The sequence below is a fragment of the Bos grunniens genome, chromosome 5 (assembly GCF_055505025.1).
Source record: "Bos grunniens cultivar Pamir isolate PY7600 chromosome 5, Bosgru_T2T1.0, whole genome shotgun sequence".
Taxonomy (NCBI): Eukaryota; Metazoa; Chordata; class Mammalia; order Artiodactyla; family Bovidae; genus Bos; species Bos grunniens.
The window spans coordinates 2,817,594-2,838,688 of record NC_141169.1 but is presented as its reverse complement, the minus strand read 5'-3'; the positions used below and the strand labels follow the sequence as shown (position 1 = coordinate 2,838,688).

At 38.9% G+C, this 21,095-nt stretch overlaps 1 protein-coding gene across 5 annotated transcripts in view; it reads right to left on the bottom strand.

Moving 5' to 3' along the window:
• The window catches only part of TRHDE (thyrotropin releasing hormone degrading enzyme), a 454,936-nt gene that overhangs the window by 297,134 nt on the left and 136,707 nt on the right, over positions 1–21,095 (bottom strand). For all 5 annotated transcript variants that reach the window (XM_086398684.1, XM_086398686.1, XM_086398685.1 and 2 more), the window contains exon 3: positions 10,279–10,405. In XM_086398684.1, the coding sequence (XP_086254810.1) occupies positions 10,279–10,405 (127 nt within the window). The remainder of the gene's footprint in view (positions 1–10,278; positions 10,406–21,095) is intronic.

The following is a 21,095-nucleotide window of genomic DNA, read 5'->3' as shown; positions in this document are numbered from 1 at the left end:
GAGACTGAGCAAGAGAGAAGCAGGCGATAAAGTTGGAGAGGCCAGATCCTCAAGGGTCTTGCAGGCCAAAGGGAGAATTCTGGATTCTATTACTTTACTATTTTTTAAGATACCTTTTTTTTTTTAATTGGAGTATAATTGATTCTTGCCTGGAGAATCCCACAGACAGAGGAACCTGGCAGGCTACAGTCCATGGGGTCGCAAGAGTTGGACACGACTTAGTGACTAAACCACCACATAATTGCTTTACAATGTTTTGTTAGTTTCTGTTGTACAATGAGGTGAATCAGTGTATGTATACATGTATCCCCTCCCTCTTGGGCCTCCCACCCCACTAGGTAACCACAGAGTACCAAGCTGGGCTCCCTATGATATACCACAGGTACCCACTAGCTACCTATTTCACACATGGTGGTATATTTATGTCAAATCTAATGTCCCCATTCATCCCAACCCTCCCCTTCCCCCATGTGTCCACGTGCCTATTCTCTACATCAGCATCTCTATAGTTCCATCTACAGCTCCATCTCTGCGGTGGAACTAGGTTCATCTATACCATTTTTCTACACTTCACAAATGTGTTAATATATGATATTTTAACGGGAATCCATTGGAATGTTTGAGCAGGAGTGAAACATCACCAGGTAAGTTCAATATCCTTCCCCAAAACTGGGTAAATTCAAGCATCTCATTTTCTCAGACCACTTTAACTTTAAAGTTCAATGAGGTTGAACTGTTGAGCTAGGCAAGAATGAGAACAGTAGCTATGGAAATGTGAAGAAGTGATCAGACTCCAAACACATTTAGATTGTGGGGTCAAAAGAGTTTATTGATGGCTTAGATGTGTAACATGCAAGAAAAAGACACTAAATCCAAGGATTTTTTTTTTTTATCTGAACAACTTTTGAAGGGATGAAGCTCTCCTTTACCGAAATGGGGAAGATTATGAAGGGAAGAAGATTGTGGTTTAGGAATTGAAGATAAATTTGAGCATGTTAATTTAAGATATTCATTAGACATCCAAATGTAGATATCAAACAGCCAGTAGGAGGTACAAGTTTGGAGTTGAGGAGCAAGAACCAGGCTGGAAATATAAATTTGGGAATCCAGTATCAGCAGATGGCATTTAAGCCAAGAGGCTGGATGAAGTCACCACCAAGGCAGGTATCAAAGAGAAGAGAAGCAAAACCGGAGTCCTGGGCACTCCAGTATTGAGCAGCTAGAGAGGGGAAGAGGAGAAAAAATTAGACTTTCAAAGAATGTCCGGTGAGAACAAACAAACCCCTCAAACAGGAAAATGCATTGCCTTGAAAGACAAATGAAAAATGTGTTTCAAGGATTTGGAGAGAGCAACTGTGTCGATACTGTTGACAGCTCAAGATGAAGACTGAGAATTGCCCACTGGATTTGGCAATGTGGAAGCATTATTGAACTTCAGAAGAGCAGTTTTAATACAGTGTTGGGGGCAAAAGCCTGATTCAGAGTGCACTCAAGAGACAAGAAAAAGCAAGAGATTGGAGTCAGTACAGACGGACAACTCTTTCAAGCAATTTAGCTGTGAAATAATGGAGAGAAATGGCGTAGCAGCTGCAGTGAGTATGGATGTGTGTGGTTAGGTTGAGAGAAAGAGAATCATGTTTTTAATGCTGATGAGGAAAGACCCAATAAAGCGGGAGAACTGAGGATATAGGAAGGAGAAGAGAGAACAGCTGAAGGGATGTCCTTGAGCGAATGAGAGAGAATGGGGCCAGGTGCACCAAAGGAGAAGGCGCCCATGACTGGACCAACACACCCACATTACCAGGAAAGAAAGCAGACCATACGGCACAAGGCTGGTGCAGTGATGAACAACACAAGAAAATGCTGAAAGAAGTTATTTCCTGGGACCTCTCTGGTGGTCCAGTGGTTAAGAATCCACCTTGCAATGCAAGAGATACAGGTTTGATCCCTGGTCCAGGAAGACCTCACATACCATGAGACAACTAAGCCTGTGCACCCCAATTATTGAAGACTGCATGCTTAGAGTCTGCACTCTGCAGCAAGAGAAGCCCTGACATCCCAATGATGGAGACGGAAATGGCAGCCCACTCTAGTGTTCTTGCCTGGAGAATCCCATGGACAGGGGAGCCTGGCGGGCTGTAGCCATGGGGTCACAAGAGTCGGACACGACTGAGCAACTAAACCTTAAATCTAAAGAACAGCCCTTGCTTACGGCAACTAGAGAGGGCCCTGACACACCAAAGAAGATCCAAAGTTATTTCCTAGTTTAAAAGCATAACTGAAAGGGCCAACTACCTCTGCTGTAATATGTAAAATAATGCTTCAGAGGCCTCTATAACTAAGTTCTGATTAAGTTAAACACTTTCAAAACTTGCATTTGTTTTCAGGATAAAAAATCTTTCACAACAACCCTAATTAAATTAGTGGAAATTTATACTTAGGAGTAAATCCAAATTTGTGAAGCTCTGAAATTTTTAAAACTAGAGAAGGAGGGAGGTGGGTGGTAAACAAATTGAACATGTCACAATATTGCAAACTAGCTAAATAATGATAAACTTCTCTTCCACTAGACTGGAAGCTTCTAGCAGAAGAGGCCATTTAAAATCCATTGCTGAGTACAATACACATAGTAACTACTCAATAAATGCTTGTCAAATTAATTAGTTAATTCAGTTCTATAGCTGGTTTGTGTTGCACTCCATCTGGCATACTTGTAGTTTGCTAGTTTACAGCAGTAACAATCTCATGCATCATTCCCACTAAAATGCATTGTTTTCATTGATTTGTTTATTTCTATTTTGCATTAGTAATTGAATATCATAAACACTGAGCATCGTATATGTGGTTTGCTTGCTAGTACAATCTTAGAAGTGTACAGCACGTAATAGCTGCAAAACAGCTTTACAAGAACAGCTAAATGGCCATATTATAGAATAATTAATGAAGGAGAAAATGCCTTGTTAAACTGTGTTAAAATAATTGTTAAATATTGAAGTAACTGTGTCCATTTTAATAGGGTTTGGTGTTGTTTCAGCACAAATGGTTGTCAGAATGAAGGTTAGCAACATATAAAAAATATTTTCCAATAAAAGGCATGATAACTGCTCTTTGGGTTGATGAGAAAATCACCACGTGAAGGGTTTCTCAGAAATAAATTACCTTCATAAATGGGAGAGCATATTTATTTGATTCCTAAGAGGAAGGAAAAGGATAGTCATTTGAAGAAACTTACTTCTCTATAGGACTTAGTAAACTAGAAGGCAAAGAACTGCTTCATCTGATTCCCTAAAAAATGCACTAGTAATGTTAACCCACAGAGAGACCTTTATGTTAGTTCCCATCAAGAAACCATATCATTAAATAGCTCCAGTGTATATTCAAATATTTTTAGGAATTCTGATTGAAGAAAACACTTTGGGAGTGAACAGACATTATACATAATTACAGCAGACAATATAAAGACCATGTGCAGAATAGATAGCTAGTGGGAAGTTACTGGACAACACAGAGAGCTCACCTGGGTGTTTTGTGATGACTTAGAGGGGCGGGATTGGAGGCGGGATACGGGAGGGGGTGAGGGGGTGGGGTGCAGGGTGGGAGGGAGGGAGGCTCAAGAAGGAGGGAATATGCGTATACTTACAGCTGATTCACACTGCTGTACAGCAGAAACCAACACAACATTATAAGGCAACTATCCTCCAATTAAAAATAAATATAAACAAAAAAGAGCTTCTAGAGATTTTATTTTAAAAAGTAGTATTACTTGAGGCTATCAATGAAACATATATACACTATTCAATATTTACCTAATCAAAAAGAAGGTAAGAAAAGTCATAATTTTAAAAATTACATCTCTAATGATAACTATGAGATGTATTGATATAATTAAAATGAGAATAGTATTAAATGATTATCATCTCAAATGTACCCACTACTTAAAGAAAAAAGATATATAATCACAGAGAGTGAAATCTATAGCAGTCAACACAAATATTTTATGAAGGAAAAAACTCCAGTTTTACTATTCACAAATAGCAAATCCTGATCCTCATCACCATCACCACCACCTCCATCATCAACACCACAATAAAGAAATGGATGTATCTGTTATAGCTTAAACAAAACTCAATCATTAAAACTAACCTTTCTTATTCATGAAGTTCAGTAATGCAAGTTATCCCATAGCTTCTCTATTCCTTTATAGGAAAACAGACTTAGCTTTCCCTACCACGCAGTTCTCAAAATGACTTCTCCCCTTTCTTCTCCACCTCCGACTAAAGTTGTTTCTTTTTTCAGGACTCAAGTAAAGATAAAGCTTCTTTTTATGTGCATTCCATGCCTACAGCATTCCAATGATCCCAAAGCCTTGACCACATGGTTCTACATTTTTGCCCTACAAAATTTTGGAGCTTAATTATATTCCATATAGTGTGAGTCTCTAATCCATTCATTCCTATAAATATCATATTCTCTCCTTAATAAAATCACAACCTCCCTGAAGCCAGAAATTCTTCTTACAAAATAACTATGCTTCCTCTACAAGTATAGCAGTGTGCCAGGAAAGTAATATATTCTTCATAAAAGCATGTTGTCTTTAAAAGAAATAATCGAGCAAACTCCTTTATAGAATGTACTGATTTACAAACTATACAGTAACAGCAAATAAAACTGAAAACTACTTCCATAATTAATGGAAATTTAATAGGATGAATAACAAAATATTCCAGTAGAAGTCTGAGTCACTTTATCTGCCATCTAATTGACTTTTAAAGAGTCCATCATGAAAAAAACTTTTAAAATACACATCTTCTAGTAATGAAACTGTAAGTCACGCCTCTTTTTTAAACAAGTTTTCTATAAGAACCACATATCACTTTTTAACATGAACATGAAATTGACAAAAATAGCTATTCCACTATTCCTCTAGCAATCAAATTACTTAGTTTATTAAGGTGATTTAGATTTTAATTTCTGAATTCTCAAAATTTCTGGAATCTGTTTCACCAGATTCTTAAGATTCTGGAATTTAAAAACATGGTTTTGGGTTACAAATCCACTATTTCCTGCTGTGTGATTCAAAAACATAGTAACTTAGTGCCTAAATTTTGTCACCTGGAAAATGAGAAAAAGCCTCAAAAGTATGTAGTAAAGATTAAACAGGTTAAAAGATGCAAAGCCTTTAAGAATGGCCCACACTTAATAAACACAAGCCCATTTGCTTTTGTAGTTATATTCAATTGTTTTGAAGATAGGAGGAAAGATAAGTTAATTCTTTATATGTCTATAACAACCATCTTTTAAAGTAAACCTCCATGCCTCAGAGAGTTCTCGAGAAAATAGGGCATAGACCTATAGAAAGGCTTGCTTTACTATATCAAGTAGACTCTACACCTTACATTGCAACTTAGCAGTAATGAAGAGAAAATCTCTACAAACTTTATACAAATACTATAGTATCAGTATAAGTTTCCTTAGACTAGTATACCAAGCTCCTCTGTCCATGGTATTCTCCGTGAATAAGAATATTCTCCAGGCAAGGACACTGGAGCAGGTAGCCATTTCCTTCTTCAAGGGATCTTTCGGGACGAGGGATTGAACCCGAGTCTCCTGCAATACAGGCAGATTCTTTACTGTCTGAGCCAGCCGGGAAGCCTAATATAGTTTCAATTATCTAATAGATTTAAAAACAAACTCTTACACAGCACACACTGGCTGCCTATTTGGGCTTTAAAATGTTACAGGAATATTGTTATGCAACAAGGAGAATCAATCTTGTTCTAACAGCAAGCATCAGAATTTCTTTTAGGGAACTACTCTGAGAAACTACTTGTAGTGAAACTTAAATCCTTAGAGATGAGCTAATACGAGATGATGCAGTGGCAGAGAAATGTAAACTGTTCAGCATTAGAAATGAACAAGATTTTGGGAAGAGAGAAGACATTGCTGAGTTTATGACAGAAGAGCGAAGTGATATTTTTAAGAAAAGAAGGATTCAGTATTAGGTTTTAAAGGTTTGTTTTGGGATTTTGCAATGTCTAACACCATGACATTCACAATTGCACACATCTCTGCAAACCTTCAGTAGAGTCAGGTGAGCTGGTGGAGAGTGTTCTTATCCATGTGTTTCCTCTCCAGGTTTTCTAATGCAAATCAAAGAAAGAGGAAAGTTCCCATCCCCCTTGATGTAGCTTGGGACAGGAACAACATAAGAGGTGAGGAAGTGATCTGTTCACAGAAACAGTGCTTATCAAGAGGTGAGCATTTTTAAAACACAAATATTTCTCCTTGTCCATTAGAACTCTCCCATGGGGAATTTTCAGAAATGCTGGTCTGTGGTCTGCACTCACTTTCTCTAGTTTCTGCATCCTCTCCCCAGTGTACCCCTATTTGCTCTTGAACACACCCATCAGGCCTCTGACCTAAAACCACTCCTGCCAAGGTCACTAGTTACTTTCACATGGTAGCCTCAGTGTATGATCAATTCTCAGTCCTCATCTGTCTTCACTAGATGCCTGGAAATATCTCATATATCTGCTTCTTTAGGGTCTCAATCAGTGGCTTCCTCCCCATGGCCCTTCTCTAGCTCCAAATCTAACCTCTAAACATCAGGTCAGTCATTCCTTGCTCCTATTCTCTTTCTACCTGCTCTCACAACTTTGGTGATCCCATCCAGCCTCAAAGTTTTATCCATCATAACACACTGACAAACGTGTGTCTCTAGCTGGATTCCTCAATCAATTTCCATATTCATAAATTCAACTGTCTACTTGAATTTCCTAGAAACATCAAGCTGCCACTTAAATGTTTAAAATGATCTCTTTCCGCACTCCTTTCTCAGTAAATGACAATTCCATCCTTCTAGTTATAAGGCACAAAATCTTGGAATCACTCACAGTACCTCTCTTTCCCTCAGATCTCACGTCTGGCTCATCGCTGTCTCTACTTCCAAGATATGCCTAGGATTGGACCACTTCTGACTATCTCACTCTTAAGATCCCAGTCCAAGCAACTATCAAACTGTGCCTGCATTTTGCCATAGCCTCTTGGCTGGTTTTCGTGTCTCTGTCCTTTCTCCCAGGTCTTTCCATCTCAGCCATCATAACAGCTCTTGGTAGAGGGAGACTGTCACGCGCACTGTGGGACACTTAGCAGCACCGCTCGTCTCTACCCACTAAATGCCGGTAGTACACTCCAGCAGTCCCTCTTGAGTTATGAGAAACAAAAACATCTTCAGATGTTAGCAAGTGCCTCTGAGGTACAAAATCACCCTTGGTGAAGGACCATTGCCCTACAGTGTGTTCAACCTCGTGAATACACTTTTATAACAGAAACCAGATAATGTAATACTTCTGCTCAAAACTGAACAATAAATCTCCGTCTTATTAAAAAAAAAAAAACAACTAAAATCCTTACCACAGCCTGCTGGCCCTACATTTGTCACACACTCATCACTCCCTGACCTCATCTGCTATTTCTCAACCCATTAAATCACTCTCCTCCAATCATACTTGCCTTTTTGCTATTCCTCAAATACATGAAAGCCCCCATCTCAAAATCTGGGCACTGTGTTCCTTCTGGCTAGAGTCCTTGCTCCATGATATCCCCTTGGCTTACCCCTTTACTCCCTTAAGTTCTCTGCTCCAAAGTCAGCTTCCCAATAAGGCTTTCAATATCCCCCTATTTAAAAACTTCAGCCTTTTCTCCATGCGCCATCTGCTCCCCACACTTCCTACCCCTACACTCCATCTCTGTTTTTTATTTGTCTAGTTTTGGCTGGGCTGGGTCTTTGTTGCCGTGTGCAGGTTTTCTTTAGTTGTGGCGAGCGGGGTCTACTCTCCAGGTGGGTGCACAGGCTTCTCATTGCGGTGGCGTCTCTTGCTGTGGCACACCAGCTCTAGGGCACGTGGGCTTCAGGAACTTCGGCTTCTCATCTCAGTAGTCGTGGCTAGAGGGCGCTGGAGGGCAGGCTCAGTAGCTGTGGTACATGGCTTAGGTGCCCCGTAGCATGTGGGATCATCCTAGACCAGGGATCAAACCCATATCCCCTGCATTGCAAAGTGGACTCCCAACCACTAGACTGCCAGGGAAGCCCTGGCTTATCTTTATTGGCCCTTATCTTCATTTGATATGCTACGCTGCTGCTGCTGAGTGGCCTCAGTGCTGTCTGACTCTGTACGACCCTATGCACTGTAGCCTGCCAGGCTCCTTTGCCCACGGAATTCTCCAGACAAGAGGACTAGAATGGGCTGTCATTTCCTTCTTCAGAGGGGATAAAAAGTAAGGATTTGTCCAAATGCTTCTGTGCTTCGGAATTTTTATGTAGGGAGTATTTGGAAAGCATACTTACAAATCTGTTAACATGTGGCTCTAAATATCCACAGGTATATTAAAAAAAAAAAGTAGAGCTTTCAGAGAAAATGTTCAAACTGCAGGGGCTGTGGAAATTCCACTAGATACATAAAAAGGAGTGTGCTGGGGTAAGTCAAATCATTCAATTATATATGCCATAAGGCAACTTACCAAGTAATAGTAACAGCAAACACAGCTCTTTTCTATGGATGAAAGCCCACATGGTCCAATTGTGAGTGAAAGAGAGGAACAGAATGCTTCCTGCTGCAAGCAGACAGTTATGGGGAACCCCCCGAGGTTATAAATTGAGCTCCTCTACTAATTACCGGTCTGAAGGGGACAAAGATCCACATTTTATCTCCCTTGCTGATGTGCAGCACAAGCACTGGTGAATTTTACATCAGGGTCAGGCTGGGACGTCCCCAGCCTGCTTTACTTGGAGGAGAAGAACAGTGTCGCCCCATGCAAATGGGGTCAGGTCTTCCTTTCTGCCTTGGGTGCCTACCAGGGAGATGTCAGTACAACAGATCCTGACAGGGAAATTGATATTGACGAGGGAGTAAAGAAGGCAGAGCAAAACAAAACACAGATCTTATTTGAAATAAAAATTTGTTTAGAAATTTGAAAGAAAAGCTTAGAGATTCAAGGTTACATGTTTCAAAAGACCTCAGAATTTTGTACCATCACTCATTAAAACTGTTTGCTGTACCCATTGACAACAACATCAATTATTCTATTTTCTGAATCGCTGATGGTAAGACCACTAAATCTACACAGCAGGCAGTTACTTTAGTGAAATAGGCCTATCTCCAGAGAGAGAGAAGAACTTGTGGTTCAAATGTTAATACTTTTGATCAGGTAAGTACTTTACTTTTGTCAGTAAGTGATAACTCTTATGTAGACGTTCATTAACAATGTTCCTGAGAAGGATAATGGATGGGGAAGAAGGGTTGAGGCACAACAAACTGTGACGATGTAATATTTCAAAACATGTTTTCTGAGAAGCAAAAATAACTTCAGCATTTCTAATGGATATAGGAGATATATATGTGATGGACAGGGAGGCCTGGTGTGCTGCGATTCATGGGGTCACAAAGAGTCAAACACGACTGAGCGACTGAACTGAACTGAACTGAGATAGATAGGTAGATAGATAGATAGATAGATAGATAGATAGATACACACACATATACACCCTTTCTAACTTCCTGGAACATCATAGCTCACCCCCTGCAAAAGTAGCAGTTTCATTCAAATTAGGAAAACAAAATTCATTCATTTATTCATATAACAAATAATTATTGAACTTTCTTTGTAAAAGAAAGACATGTGAATACAATCTCCATCATTGCAATTTTCCGAGTCTCTTGCTTTTATTCTACTTACTATAACTGTGGACTCAAAATATGACTGACTGAATAAAAATAATCTAAAGGATAACCAATAAATTCATGTCTGACATCTGAGAATTAGGAAACAGAAACCAATCAATGAGTGCCTGCTTAGTGTAAAATATTGAATAGTTCTGGGAATCATCAAGACCTAGCTTGAAATCCCAAATCCTTTTCTATTGGCTGTCTGAGTGAACTGAGACTCCCAAGTCTCAATTTCCTTATGTGGAAAGTATTCTAACAGTACCTACCCTCAGAGCAGTTACAAGGATTAAATGAGATGTTGGCAAGCATCCCTCCATAGTACTTATTCAACAAATTAGCTATTTGGGTTATCTTTTGGAAGCTTAAAGTTCCATAATGCCTTTCTTAATTCCTATGAGCAACACTAAATTTTATTTTACCTCTTCAGAAGAAACTATTTTCTGTTCTCATCTTCTCTAAAAATAAAACCCTTGGAATGTTTCAGATACATGCATGAATAAGAAATTCCACTTCCAAGGAGTCCTTCCAACACAATAACCAAGAAAATTCTTACCTAGTTTTGGCAAGGAATAGGGCACGTTAAAGTAGTCTTCATAAAATTCTATTAATCTCTTTGCTATATGGAGCGCATAGTCCCCGGATCCTCTTCTGATAGCATCGGGTCTTGCATACAAGCGTACCTAATTTAAAATATATATAAAAGTTACTTTAGCCTTTTGATACTTGAATTTTATCTTCCCCGCATGTATGAATCTACACAAATCACTTCAAATACTGCAAAAATTAAGCATCATTCTTGTTCATATATCAAAGCACACTGGGACTGAAATAACCAAACTTAAACAATTAAAGTAACCAAGTTGAGCAAGTCACAATTTCCCGGCTTTACAAGTTGACACAGAGAAGATTTATACACCTTGCATCAAAATAAATATTCAAAGTTATCACTTACATGTGCTTGCTAGAGATAGGAAGGTATGGTGGATTAGTATAATGGTTCCCTGACTATGTTGAAAGCAGGTAGGATGCGGTGACTCGGCAGGAGAGAAAATTCATGGTTTGTTAAAGATATACTGCAACAAGCTTTGGAAGTATTACCAGGCTGAACAAAAAACTAATTTATGCTTCTACTTTTCTTTGGAACCAACTATCCAACTGTCCTTATTCTCAATATGCAAAGCAGGAATAGAAAACTCTTCATGTACACAAATGATTGCCATTCTGGAAGGCTGTCTTGAGGAAGGCAACTGCTCCCAGGCTTCAAAACCAGCTGAAATAATTCATATTTCTAACACAATCCAGATACTTACTATTGATTTTCAAATCAAGCATTGTGTATTATCTAGTCCTTGGCCAAAAGGAGCCTGAGGCAAATAACATAAAACTGAACAAAACTAACAACTGTACAGAAAAGGTTAAAATGAGATTAGTTTTCTTAAAGCTTTCATAAAGCTATCCAGCATCTTTCTTTCCAAAGGCTAAATCTATTTTTCACAGATGTGGTCCCTAATCCTCATATCAATTCTATGAATAAGAAATATGTGCTTTGTGGAGCACTGGAGAGCCCCGCAGCCCAGGAGTTGGGTTTTATTCCTACTCTGCCGTTAACTAAGCTGTGTGATATTGAACAAATTACTTAACCTCTTCCAGTCTCAAAAGTTCTCCTTTATAAAATGAAGGCATTGGCCACCAGCTGGTTGCTAAAGTGCTTTTCAGTCCTAAAACACATTACTTCCAATCCCATTTTACAGATAAAAGATCTTTGCAAATCACTAAAAACATAAATAGATGACTCTGCATGTGGAAATGGATATTTATATACAACAGGAAGACAAAAGAAAGCTGCACTCAATCATATAAAAATTGATTTTACAATTAACTCTTTATTATCCTTGCTTCAGGAAAGAGAACAGAGATGTGTGTAATCAAAAAGAGCAAAATGTCAACAAAAATACATTCTGACTTTGCTAGAAAGATCTGTAATTCAACAATATATTCACCAAATTCAATGACTATTATGTACTGAAATTGTGAAATGCCTTCTCAGCTGACAGTCAAATGAAATAACAAATGTTGTTTGCAGTCACCTGCAGTTTTGGTTGGCAGGAGGATGAAACCACAAACTATCAGGAGACACCATCTGCAACAGCAGAACCTAACACTCTCAGAGAGACAGTGGTCGCGATCTGCTACCCTTGACATCAACTGCTTATAAACATGAAAGGTCTTGAATTCCCAAAAACCAAATCCTAAGGAAAACATGAGTGCACAGGTGATTTATTAAGGAAGTGTTCTCAAGGGCAAACCTACAAGGGAGCAAGGGAAGCAATATAAGAAAGCATAAAAAGCCAAGCAAGGGTGCAATTTCAAGTGAAGTCCTGGCCTCGGCCTAATCCTACAGGGAGTCCTAGCTTGTAAATTGCACTGGCAAGTTTGTGCTGCCTTGAAGCAAGAGAGCTCCCATATTCCTGCTCCTCAGTCATTGGATACTGGTTACCAAGGGGAAAGCATTAAATTCCAGGCGTTTGCTTTTGGAGCATCTGGATGACATAGTTCCAGTGGCTCAAGGATAGTCCTTGGGAGGAGACTTCAGATGTGAGCTGTTAGAAGCAGAACAGGGAAAGCTGGGGGATGAGCACCCCAGACAGAAAGGAGACCTGGCCTGTGCACTGACAGCTCACACCACAGATGAGAATCGGTCAGGCCTGCATTCGTTCCCTCAATATTTATTTGGCAGCTGTTTTGCACCAGGGCCTGGACTAAGCCTTTTTAAATGAGTGATGAAAAAGACAGGTTCTCTAATTAGAGATGATCCAAAGCATTGCTGAGAACAAAAAGCAATAAAGGTGGAACTCCCATTCTCAAAGACCTTCCTATTCATAGGTAAATTAATTATAGTAACAGTGAATGGTAAAGTCTAAGTGCCAAGTGGATACTGAGGAGAACCTTCTCAGAAGGTTCAAGGTGAAGTAAATAGTAAATTCATATGCAAACCATAACCAGGACCATTGCAAAATAATGCAGCAAAAGGTCACTGATTTTACTCCTAAGAAACATCATTGATTTTGGTAGAAACATGGCCATTCCTATCAGTCAACTCTACCAGTCAGTCAAGCTATCTATATGCCCAGACAAGAGATGCACAATTAAATCAATCTAGTTGTCAAGATTTGATGGAAATGATCCAATTTAAGTGAGAAGCATACCCATGTTTAGTACAGGGTCTTCATTTGTTCATTTAAACATTTATCACATATCTGCTGTGTGCCAGGCAATGTACTAGAGAGTAGAAATAGAACAATAAAAATGTCTGCCACAAAGTAAGCAAAGCATTTACTCTTACTTCTCTTAAGAGGCTCACAATGTGGAGAACCAAACTAATCAACAGCAAAATACAATGTGAGAAATTGCATTTTGCCTTCCCTCCCGTTACAACCTGACCTCCTGTAATTTAATAGAACGAACACCCATTGCAAAGGACTGAGCTCCTGTCCAAGGCCCAACCACAGTCTATCCTTCCCGCCTTTTCAAAGACATTGTTCTCAAAATTCTCCCCTTCATGGCCTGTATCACCAGTTTAGGCTCCCATACTGGATCCTTTCATCAGCAAATACTCTGCATCATTTCCTATGTTTAACAAAAAGTCTTTCTTGACTACAGTTCCTCCAGCTATGGTTTCCAGCAAGAGTGCTTAAAAGATGCTTACTCCTTGGAAGGAAAGTTATGACCAACCTAGATAGCATATTCAAAAGCAGAGACATTACTTTGCCAACAAAGGTCCATCTAGTCAAGGCTACGGTTTTCCCTGTGGTCATGTATGGATGTGAGAGTTGGACTGTGAAGAAGGCTGAGCACCAAAGAACTGATGCTTTTGAACTGTGGTGTTGGAGAAGACTCTTGAGAGTCCCTTGGACTGCAAGATCCAACCAGTCCATTCTGAAGGAGATCAGTCCTGGGATTTCTTTGGAAGGAATGATGCTAAAGCTGAAACTCCAGTACTTTGGCCACCTCATGTGAAGAGTTGACTCATTGGAAAAGACTCTGATGCTGGGAGGGATTGGGGGCAGGAGGAGAAGGGGACGACAGAGGATGAGATGGCTGGATGGCATCACTGACTTTATGGACATGAGTCTGGGTGAACTCCGGGAGTTGGTGATGGATAGGGAGGCCTGGCGTGCTGCGATTCATGGGGTCGCAGAGAGTCGGACACGACTGAGCAACTGAACTGAACTGAACTGAACTGAACATAGAATTTCTATATAATTAGAATTAACATAACTTACTTTACTTCTATATAGTTAGAATTAACATCTTCCCTTACTTTCCTTTTATATAGTTAGAATTCACATATGACCAGAACATTCTCAAAATGAAAAGCAGCACTTAGCCTGAGATAATAGGTATCACCTGGACTCTGGGGAGGTTCCTCTGGAGAAGGGAATGCCAACCCACTCCAGTATTCTTGTCTGGAAAATCCCATGGACAGAGGAGCCTGGCAGGCTACAGTCCATGGGCTCAGAAGAGTCGGACACAACTGAGTGACTAAGTCACGTTGCCCATTTATACTCCCTGTTTCTAGTCTCTCTTGCATTCGCCACCACAAGGCTTTTATTCCCACTGCTCCACCAAACATGCTCCCATCAACGTCGCTACTGGCCCCAGGATGCCAAATCCATCAGCTCCCAGTCTTCGACATGCTTAGCTTAGCAGCAGCATTTGACACAGTGGATCCTCTCCCCTCTTTCAAAGGCTTCCTTCACTTAACTTCAATCTTACTTTCCTTCCATCTGACTGATCACTCCTTCTCAGTCTCTCAGCTGATTCATCCTCATCCTTTCCCTCATTCCTCTCACTTCTTAATATTGGAAGGTCTCAGATTTCAAACCATAGACCTCATTTCTCTGCCTACAGTTAGTCCCTTGGAGATAGCAGCAAGTCTCATGGTTATAAATGCTGAAGACCTACCCCATAATTCCAGACTTCCAACTTCCCACTGGACATTTCCATTTGGATACTGAACAAGCATCTCAAACTTAACATGTCTAAAATCCAAACTCCCAATCGTTCTCTCTTTTTCTCTCTCTCTCTCTTACACATAGATGCGCACACACACACACACACACACAGATACCTAACCCTCCAGAAGTATTTCCATCCAGCTGCCCAAGTTCAAATACCTCAAAACCATCCTTGTTTGCCCTCTTTCACACTCAAGGATGACTCAAGAGAGACAAAATTAGAAAAGTGAAGAAAGGCATACGGATAAGTAAAGAAAAACTTCAAATTAAAGAAGTACTTTTAAACCAAATTGTAGATGATTAACTGCTATAGGCATAGGCAGAGTCGAGGATTTTAAGCTACAGAATGACATAATCAGAATTAAGTTTTCAGCTGCAGTCCCGGCGGCTGCAGAGAAGGAGGGAGGGAAGCACAAAGCTGACTGCACACTGCGAGAGATCAAACCCTGAGCCTCTGGAGTGGGAGCACTGACTCCAACAGCCTAGACTACCAGAGAACTAATCCTAGGGAGCATCAGATAGAGAGAACTCACACAAAGGAAACCACTTGAATACAAGACCTGGCATGACTCAACCACCAGTTAGCACCCTGTGCAGGATGCCTCATCTGAACAACAAACAAAACAAAAATACAAACCCAGTCATCAGCAGAGATCACCTCACTCAGCCTTGCCCATCAGAGGAAAAACAAACAAGCAAAAACTCAGCACAAATCTCACCCCACAAGAAGCTCACACAAACCATTGGATCAACCTTTGGAGAACAGAAACCAAAAGGAAGAAAGAATTCAACCTTCTTCAAGGAAAAAATTCAACTTTCCTCGAAGCCTGGGGAAAAGAGACCTCAAACACAATAACTTAAATAAAATAAAATAAAAAGGCAGAGAAATACCACACAAATGAAGGAATAAGCTAGAAACACAGAAGTCCAAGCAAATGAAGAGGAAATAGGAAAATTACCTGAAAAAGAATTCAGAAAAATGATAGTAAAGATGATCAAAAACCCTGAAAGCAAAATGGAGAAAATGCAAGAATCAATTCACAAAAACCTAGAATAATTAAAGAATAAGCATACAGAGACAAACAACACAATTGCTGAAATTAAAAATACTGTAGAAGAAATCAATAGCAGAGTATCTGAAGCAGAAGACTGAATCAGTGAACTAGAAGATAAAATGGTGGAAATAACTTCTGAAGAGCAGAATAAAGTAAAAAGAATGAAAAGAGCTGAGGACGGTCTCAGACACCTCTGGGGCCATATCAAACACGCCAACATTCGAATTATAGGGGTCCCAGAAGAAGAGAAAAAAAAGGGTATGAGAAATTTTTTGAAGAGATTATAGTTGAAAATTTCCCCAACATGGAAAAGGAAGTAGTCCATCAAGTCCAAGAGGCACAAAGAGTCCCGTACAGGATAAACCCAAGGAGAAACACACCAAGACACATACTAATCAAACTAACAAAGACTAAACACAAAGAAAGAATATTAAAAGCAGCAATGGAAAAGCACCAAGTAACATACAAGGGAAACCCCATACATTTAACAGCTGATCTTTCAGCAGAAACTCTGCAGGCCAGAAGGGAATGGCAGGATATATTTAAAGTACTGAAAGGGAAAAATCTACAACCAAGATTTCTGTACCCAGCAAGGATCTCATTCAAAAGTGATAGAGAAATAAAAAGCTGTTCAGGCAAGCAAAAGTTAAGAGAATTCAATATGACTAAACCAGCTTTACAACAACTATTAAACGGACTTACATAGTCAAGAAATACAACAGGAGAAAAAGATCTACAAAATCAACTCCAAACAATTAGAAAATGGCAATAGGAACATATATATATATATATATATATATATATATATATATCAATAATTACTATAAATGTAAATGGATTAATGCTCCAACCAAAAGACACAGACTGGCTGAATGGATACAAAAACAAGACCCATATATATGCTATCTACAGGAAACCCACCTCAGACCTCAAGACACATATAGACTGAAAGTGAGAGGATGGAAAAATATATTCCATGCAAATGGGAAGCAAAATAAATGGAGTAGCAGTCTTCATATCAGACAAAATAGACCTTAAAATAAAGACTATTACAAGAGATGAAGAAGGACACTACATAATGATCAAGGGATCAATCTAAGAGCAAGACATAATAATTGTAAATATCTATGCACCCAACATAGGAGCACCTCAATACCTAAGACAGACACTAACAGACATAAAAGGAGAAATTGACAGTAACACAATAATAGTAGGAGACTTTAACACACCACTCACACCAATGGACAGATATCAAAACAGAAAATTAAAAAGGAAACACAAGTCTTAAATGATACATTAGATGAGATAGAGCTCATTGATATCTTCAGGACATTCCATCCAAATGCAGAAGAATACATCTTCTCAAGTGCACATGGAACATTCTCCAGCATAGACCACATCTTGGGCCACAAATCAGTGGCCCAGTAAATTTAAGATAATTGAAATTGTATCAAGCATGTTCTCTGACCACAATGCTATGAGACTAGATACCAATTACAAGAAAAAAAAAAACTGTAAGAAACACAAACACATGGAGATCAAACAACACCTTTCTAAATAACCAACAAGTTACTCAAGAAATCAAAAGGTAAATCAAAAAATTTCTAGAAACAAATGACAATGAAAACACAACAACTCAAAACGTATGGGATGCAGCAAAAGCAGTTCTAAGAGGATAGTTTATAGCAACACAATCCTACCTCAAGAAACAAAATAAACATCTAATACAACCTAAATTTACACCTAAAGCAACTGGAAAAAAGAAGAATTTTAAAAAAAAATTAGTAGAAGGAAAGAAATCATAAAGATCCAAGCAGAAATAAAGGAAAAAGAAATGAAAGAAACAAAAGTAAATATTAATAAAACTAAAAGCTGGTTCTTTGAGAAGATAAACAAAACTGACAAACCCTTAGCCAGACTCATCAAGAAAAAGAGAAGAATCAAATCAACAAAATTAGAAATGAAAAAGGAGAGGTTACAACAGACAATGCAGAAATACAAAGGATTATAAGACACTATTATGAACAACTATATGGCAATAAAATAGATACCCTGGAAGAAATGGACAGATTCTTAGAAAAGTTCAATCTTCCAAGACTGAACCAGGTAGAAATAGAAATTGTGAACCCAATTATAAGCACTGAAATTGAAGCTGTGATCAAACATCTCCCAAAAAAACAAAAGCCCAGGACCAGATGGCTTCACAGGAGAATGCTATCAAACATTTAGAGAAGAGCTAATACCTATCCTTCTAAAACTCTTTCAAAAAATTGCAGAGGAAGAAACACTTCCAAACTCATTCTACGAGGCCACCATCACCCTGATATGAAAACCAGACAAAGACAACACACAAAAAAGAAAACTGTAGGCCAATATCACTGATGAACATAGATGCAAAAATATGCAACAAAATTTTCAGAAACAGAATTCAGCAACACATCAAAAAGCTCATACACCATGATCAAGTTGAGTTTATTCCAGGGATGCAAAGATTCTTCACTATACAGAAATCAATCAATGTGATACACCATATTAACAAATTGAAAGATAAAAACCATATGATCATCTCAATAGATGCAGAAAAAGCCTGTGACAAAATTTAGCACCTATTTATGATTAAAACTCATCAAAAAACGGGCATAGAAGGAACTACCTCAACATAGTAAAGGCCATATATGAAAAGCCTACAGCAAGCATTATTCTCAATGGTGAAAAACTGAAAGCATTCCCCATAAGATTAGGAACAAGACAAGGGTGTCTGCTTTTGCCACTAGTATTCAACATAGTTCTGGAAGTCCTAGCTATAGCAATCAGAGAAGAAAAAGTAATAAAAAGAATCCAGATTGGAAAAGAAGTAAAGCTCTCACTGTTTGCAGATGACATGATACTGTACATAGAAAACCCTAAAGATAGTATCAGAAAATGACTAGAGCTTATCAGTGAATTTAGCAAAGTTGCAGGATACAAAATCACTTGCATTTCTGTATACTAACAATGAAAAATCAGAAAGAGCAATTAAGGAGTCAATCACATTCACCACTGCAACAAAAAGAATTAAGTATCTAGAAATAAACTTACCTAAGGAGACAAAAGAACTGTACACAGAAAATTATAAGACAGTAATGAAAGAAATCAAAGATGACATAAACAAATGGAGAGATATTCTGTGGCCCTGGGTAGGAAGAATTGATATTGTGAAAATGACTATACTACCAAATGCAATCTACAGATTTAATACAATTCATATCAAATTACCAATGGCATTTTTCACAGAACTAGAACAAAAAATTTTATAATTCATATGGAAACACAAAAGACCCCAAATAGCCAAAGCAGTCTTGAGAAAGAAGAACAGAGCTAGAGGAATCAACCTTCCCGACGTCAGGTTTTTCTACAAAGCCACGGTCATCAAGACAGTATGATACTGGCACAAAACAGAAATATCAACCAATGGAACAAGATATAAAGCCCAGAAAAAAACCCATTTACCTATGGGTACCTTATTTTTGACAAAGGAGGCAAGAATATACAATGGGGCAAAGACAGCCTGTTCAATAAAAGAATGAAATTAGAACACTTCCTAACACCAAACACAAAGATAAACTCAAAATGGATTAAAGACTTAAATGTAAGACCAGAAACTATAAAACTCTTAGAGGAAAACATAGGCAGAACACTCAATGACATAATTCAAAGCAAGATCCTCTATGATCCACTTCCTAGAGCAATGGAAATAAAAGCAAAAGTAAACAAGTGGGACTTGATTAAACTTAAAAGCTTTTGCACAGCAAAAGAAACTATAAGAAAAGTGAAAAGACAACCCTCAGAATGAGAGAAAATAATAGCAAATGAAACAACTGACAAAGGATTAATTTCCAAAATATACAAGCAGCTCATACAACTCAACACCAGAAAAACAAACAACCCAATCAAAAAGTGGAAAAAAGACCTAAACAGACATTTTCCAAAGAAGACATACAGATGGCTAACAAACACATGAAAAGATGCTCAATATCACTCATTATTAGAGAAATGCAAATCAAAACTACAATGAGACATCACCTTACACCGGTCAGAATGGCCCTCATCAAAAAGTCTACAAACAATAAAGGCTGGAAAGGGTGTGGAGAAAAGGGAACACTCTTGCACTGTTGGTGGGAAAGTAAACTGATACAGCCACTATGGAAGATGGTACAGAAATTCCTTAAAAAACTAGGTATAAAACCACCATAGGACCCAGCAATCCCACTCCTAGGCATATACTGTGAGGAAACCAAAACTGAAAGAGACACATGTGTCCACTGTTCACTGCAGCACTGTTTACAGTAGCTAGAACATGGAAGCAACCTAGACGTCCAACAACAGATGAATGGATAAAGAAGTTGTGGTACATATACACAATGGAATATTACTCAGCAATAAAAAGGTATGCATTTGAACCAGTTCTAATGAGGTGGTTGAACCTAGAACCTATTATACAGAGTGAAGTGAGTCAGAAAGAGAAAGATAAATACCGTATTCTAATACATATATTGGAAGGAAAGTTATGACCAACCTAGATAGCAGATTCAAAAGCAGAGACATTACTTTGCCAACAAAGGTCCGTCTAGTCAAGGCTATGGTTTTTCCAATGGTCATGTATGGATGTGAGAGTTGGACTGTGAAGAAAGCTGAGTGCCAAAGAATTGATGCTTTTGAACTGTGGTGGTGGAGAAGACTCTTGAGAGTCCCTTGGACTGCAAGGAGATCCGACTAGTCCATTCTGAAGGAGATCAGCCCTGGGATTTCTTTGGAAGGAATAATGCTAAAGCTGAAACTCCAGTACTTTGGCCACCTCATGCGAAGAGTTGACTCATTGGAAAAGACTCTGATGCTGGAAGGGATTGGGGCCAGGAGGAGAAGGGGAAGACAGAGGATGAGATGGCTGGATGGCATCACTGACTCGATGGACATGAGCTTGGGTGAACTCCGGGAGTTGGTGATGGACAGAGAGCCTGGCCTGCTGCGATTCATGGGGTCGCAAAGAGTCAGACACGACTAAGCGACTGAACTGAACTGAACTGAACACATATATACGGAATCTAGAAAAATAGTACTGATGAATTTATTTACAGGGCAGCAATGGAGAAACAGACATAAAGAATACACTTATGGACACGGGGAGAGGGCAGGAGAGGGTGAGATGTATGGAAAGAGTAATATGGAAACTTATATTACCGTATGTAAAATAGATAGCCAATAGGAATTTGCTGTATGGCTCAGGAAACTCAAGCAGGGGCTCTGGATCAACCTAGAGG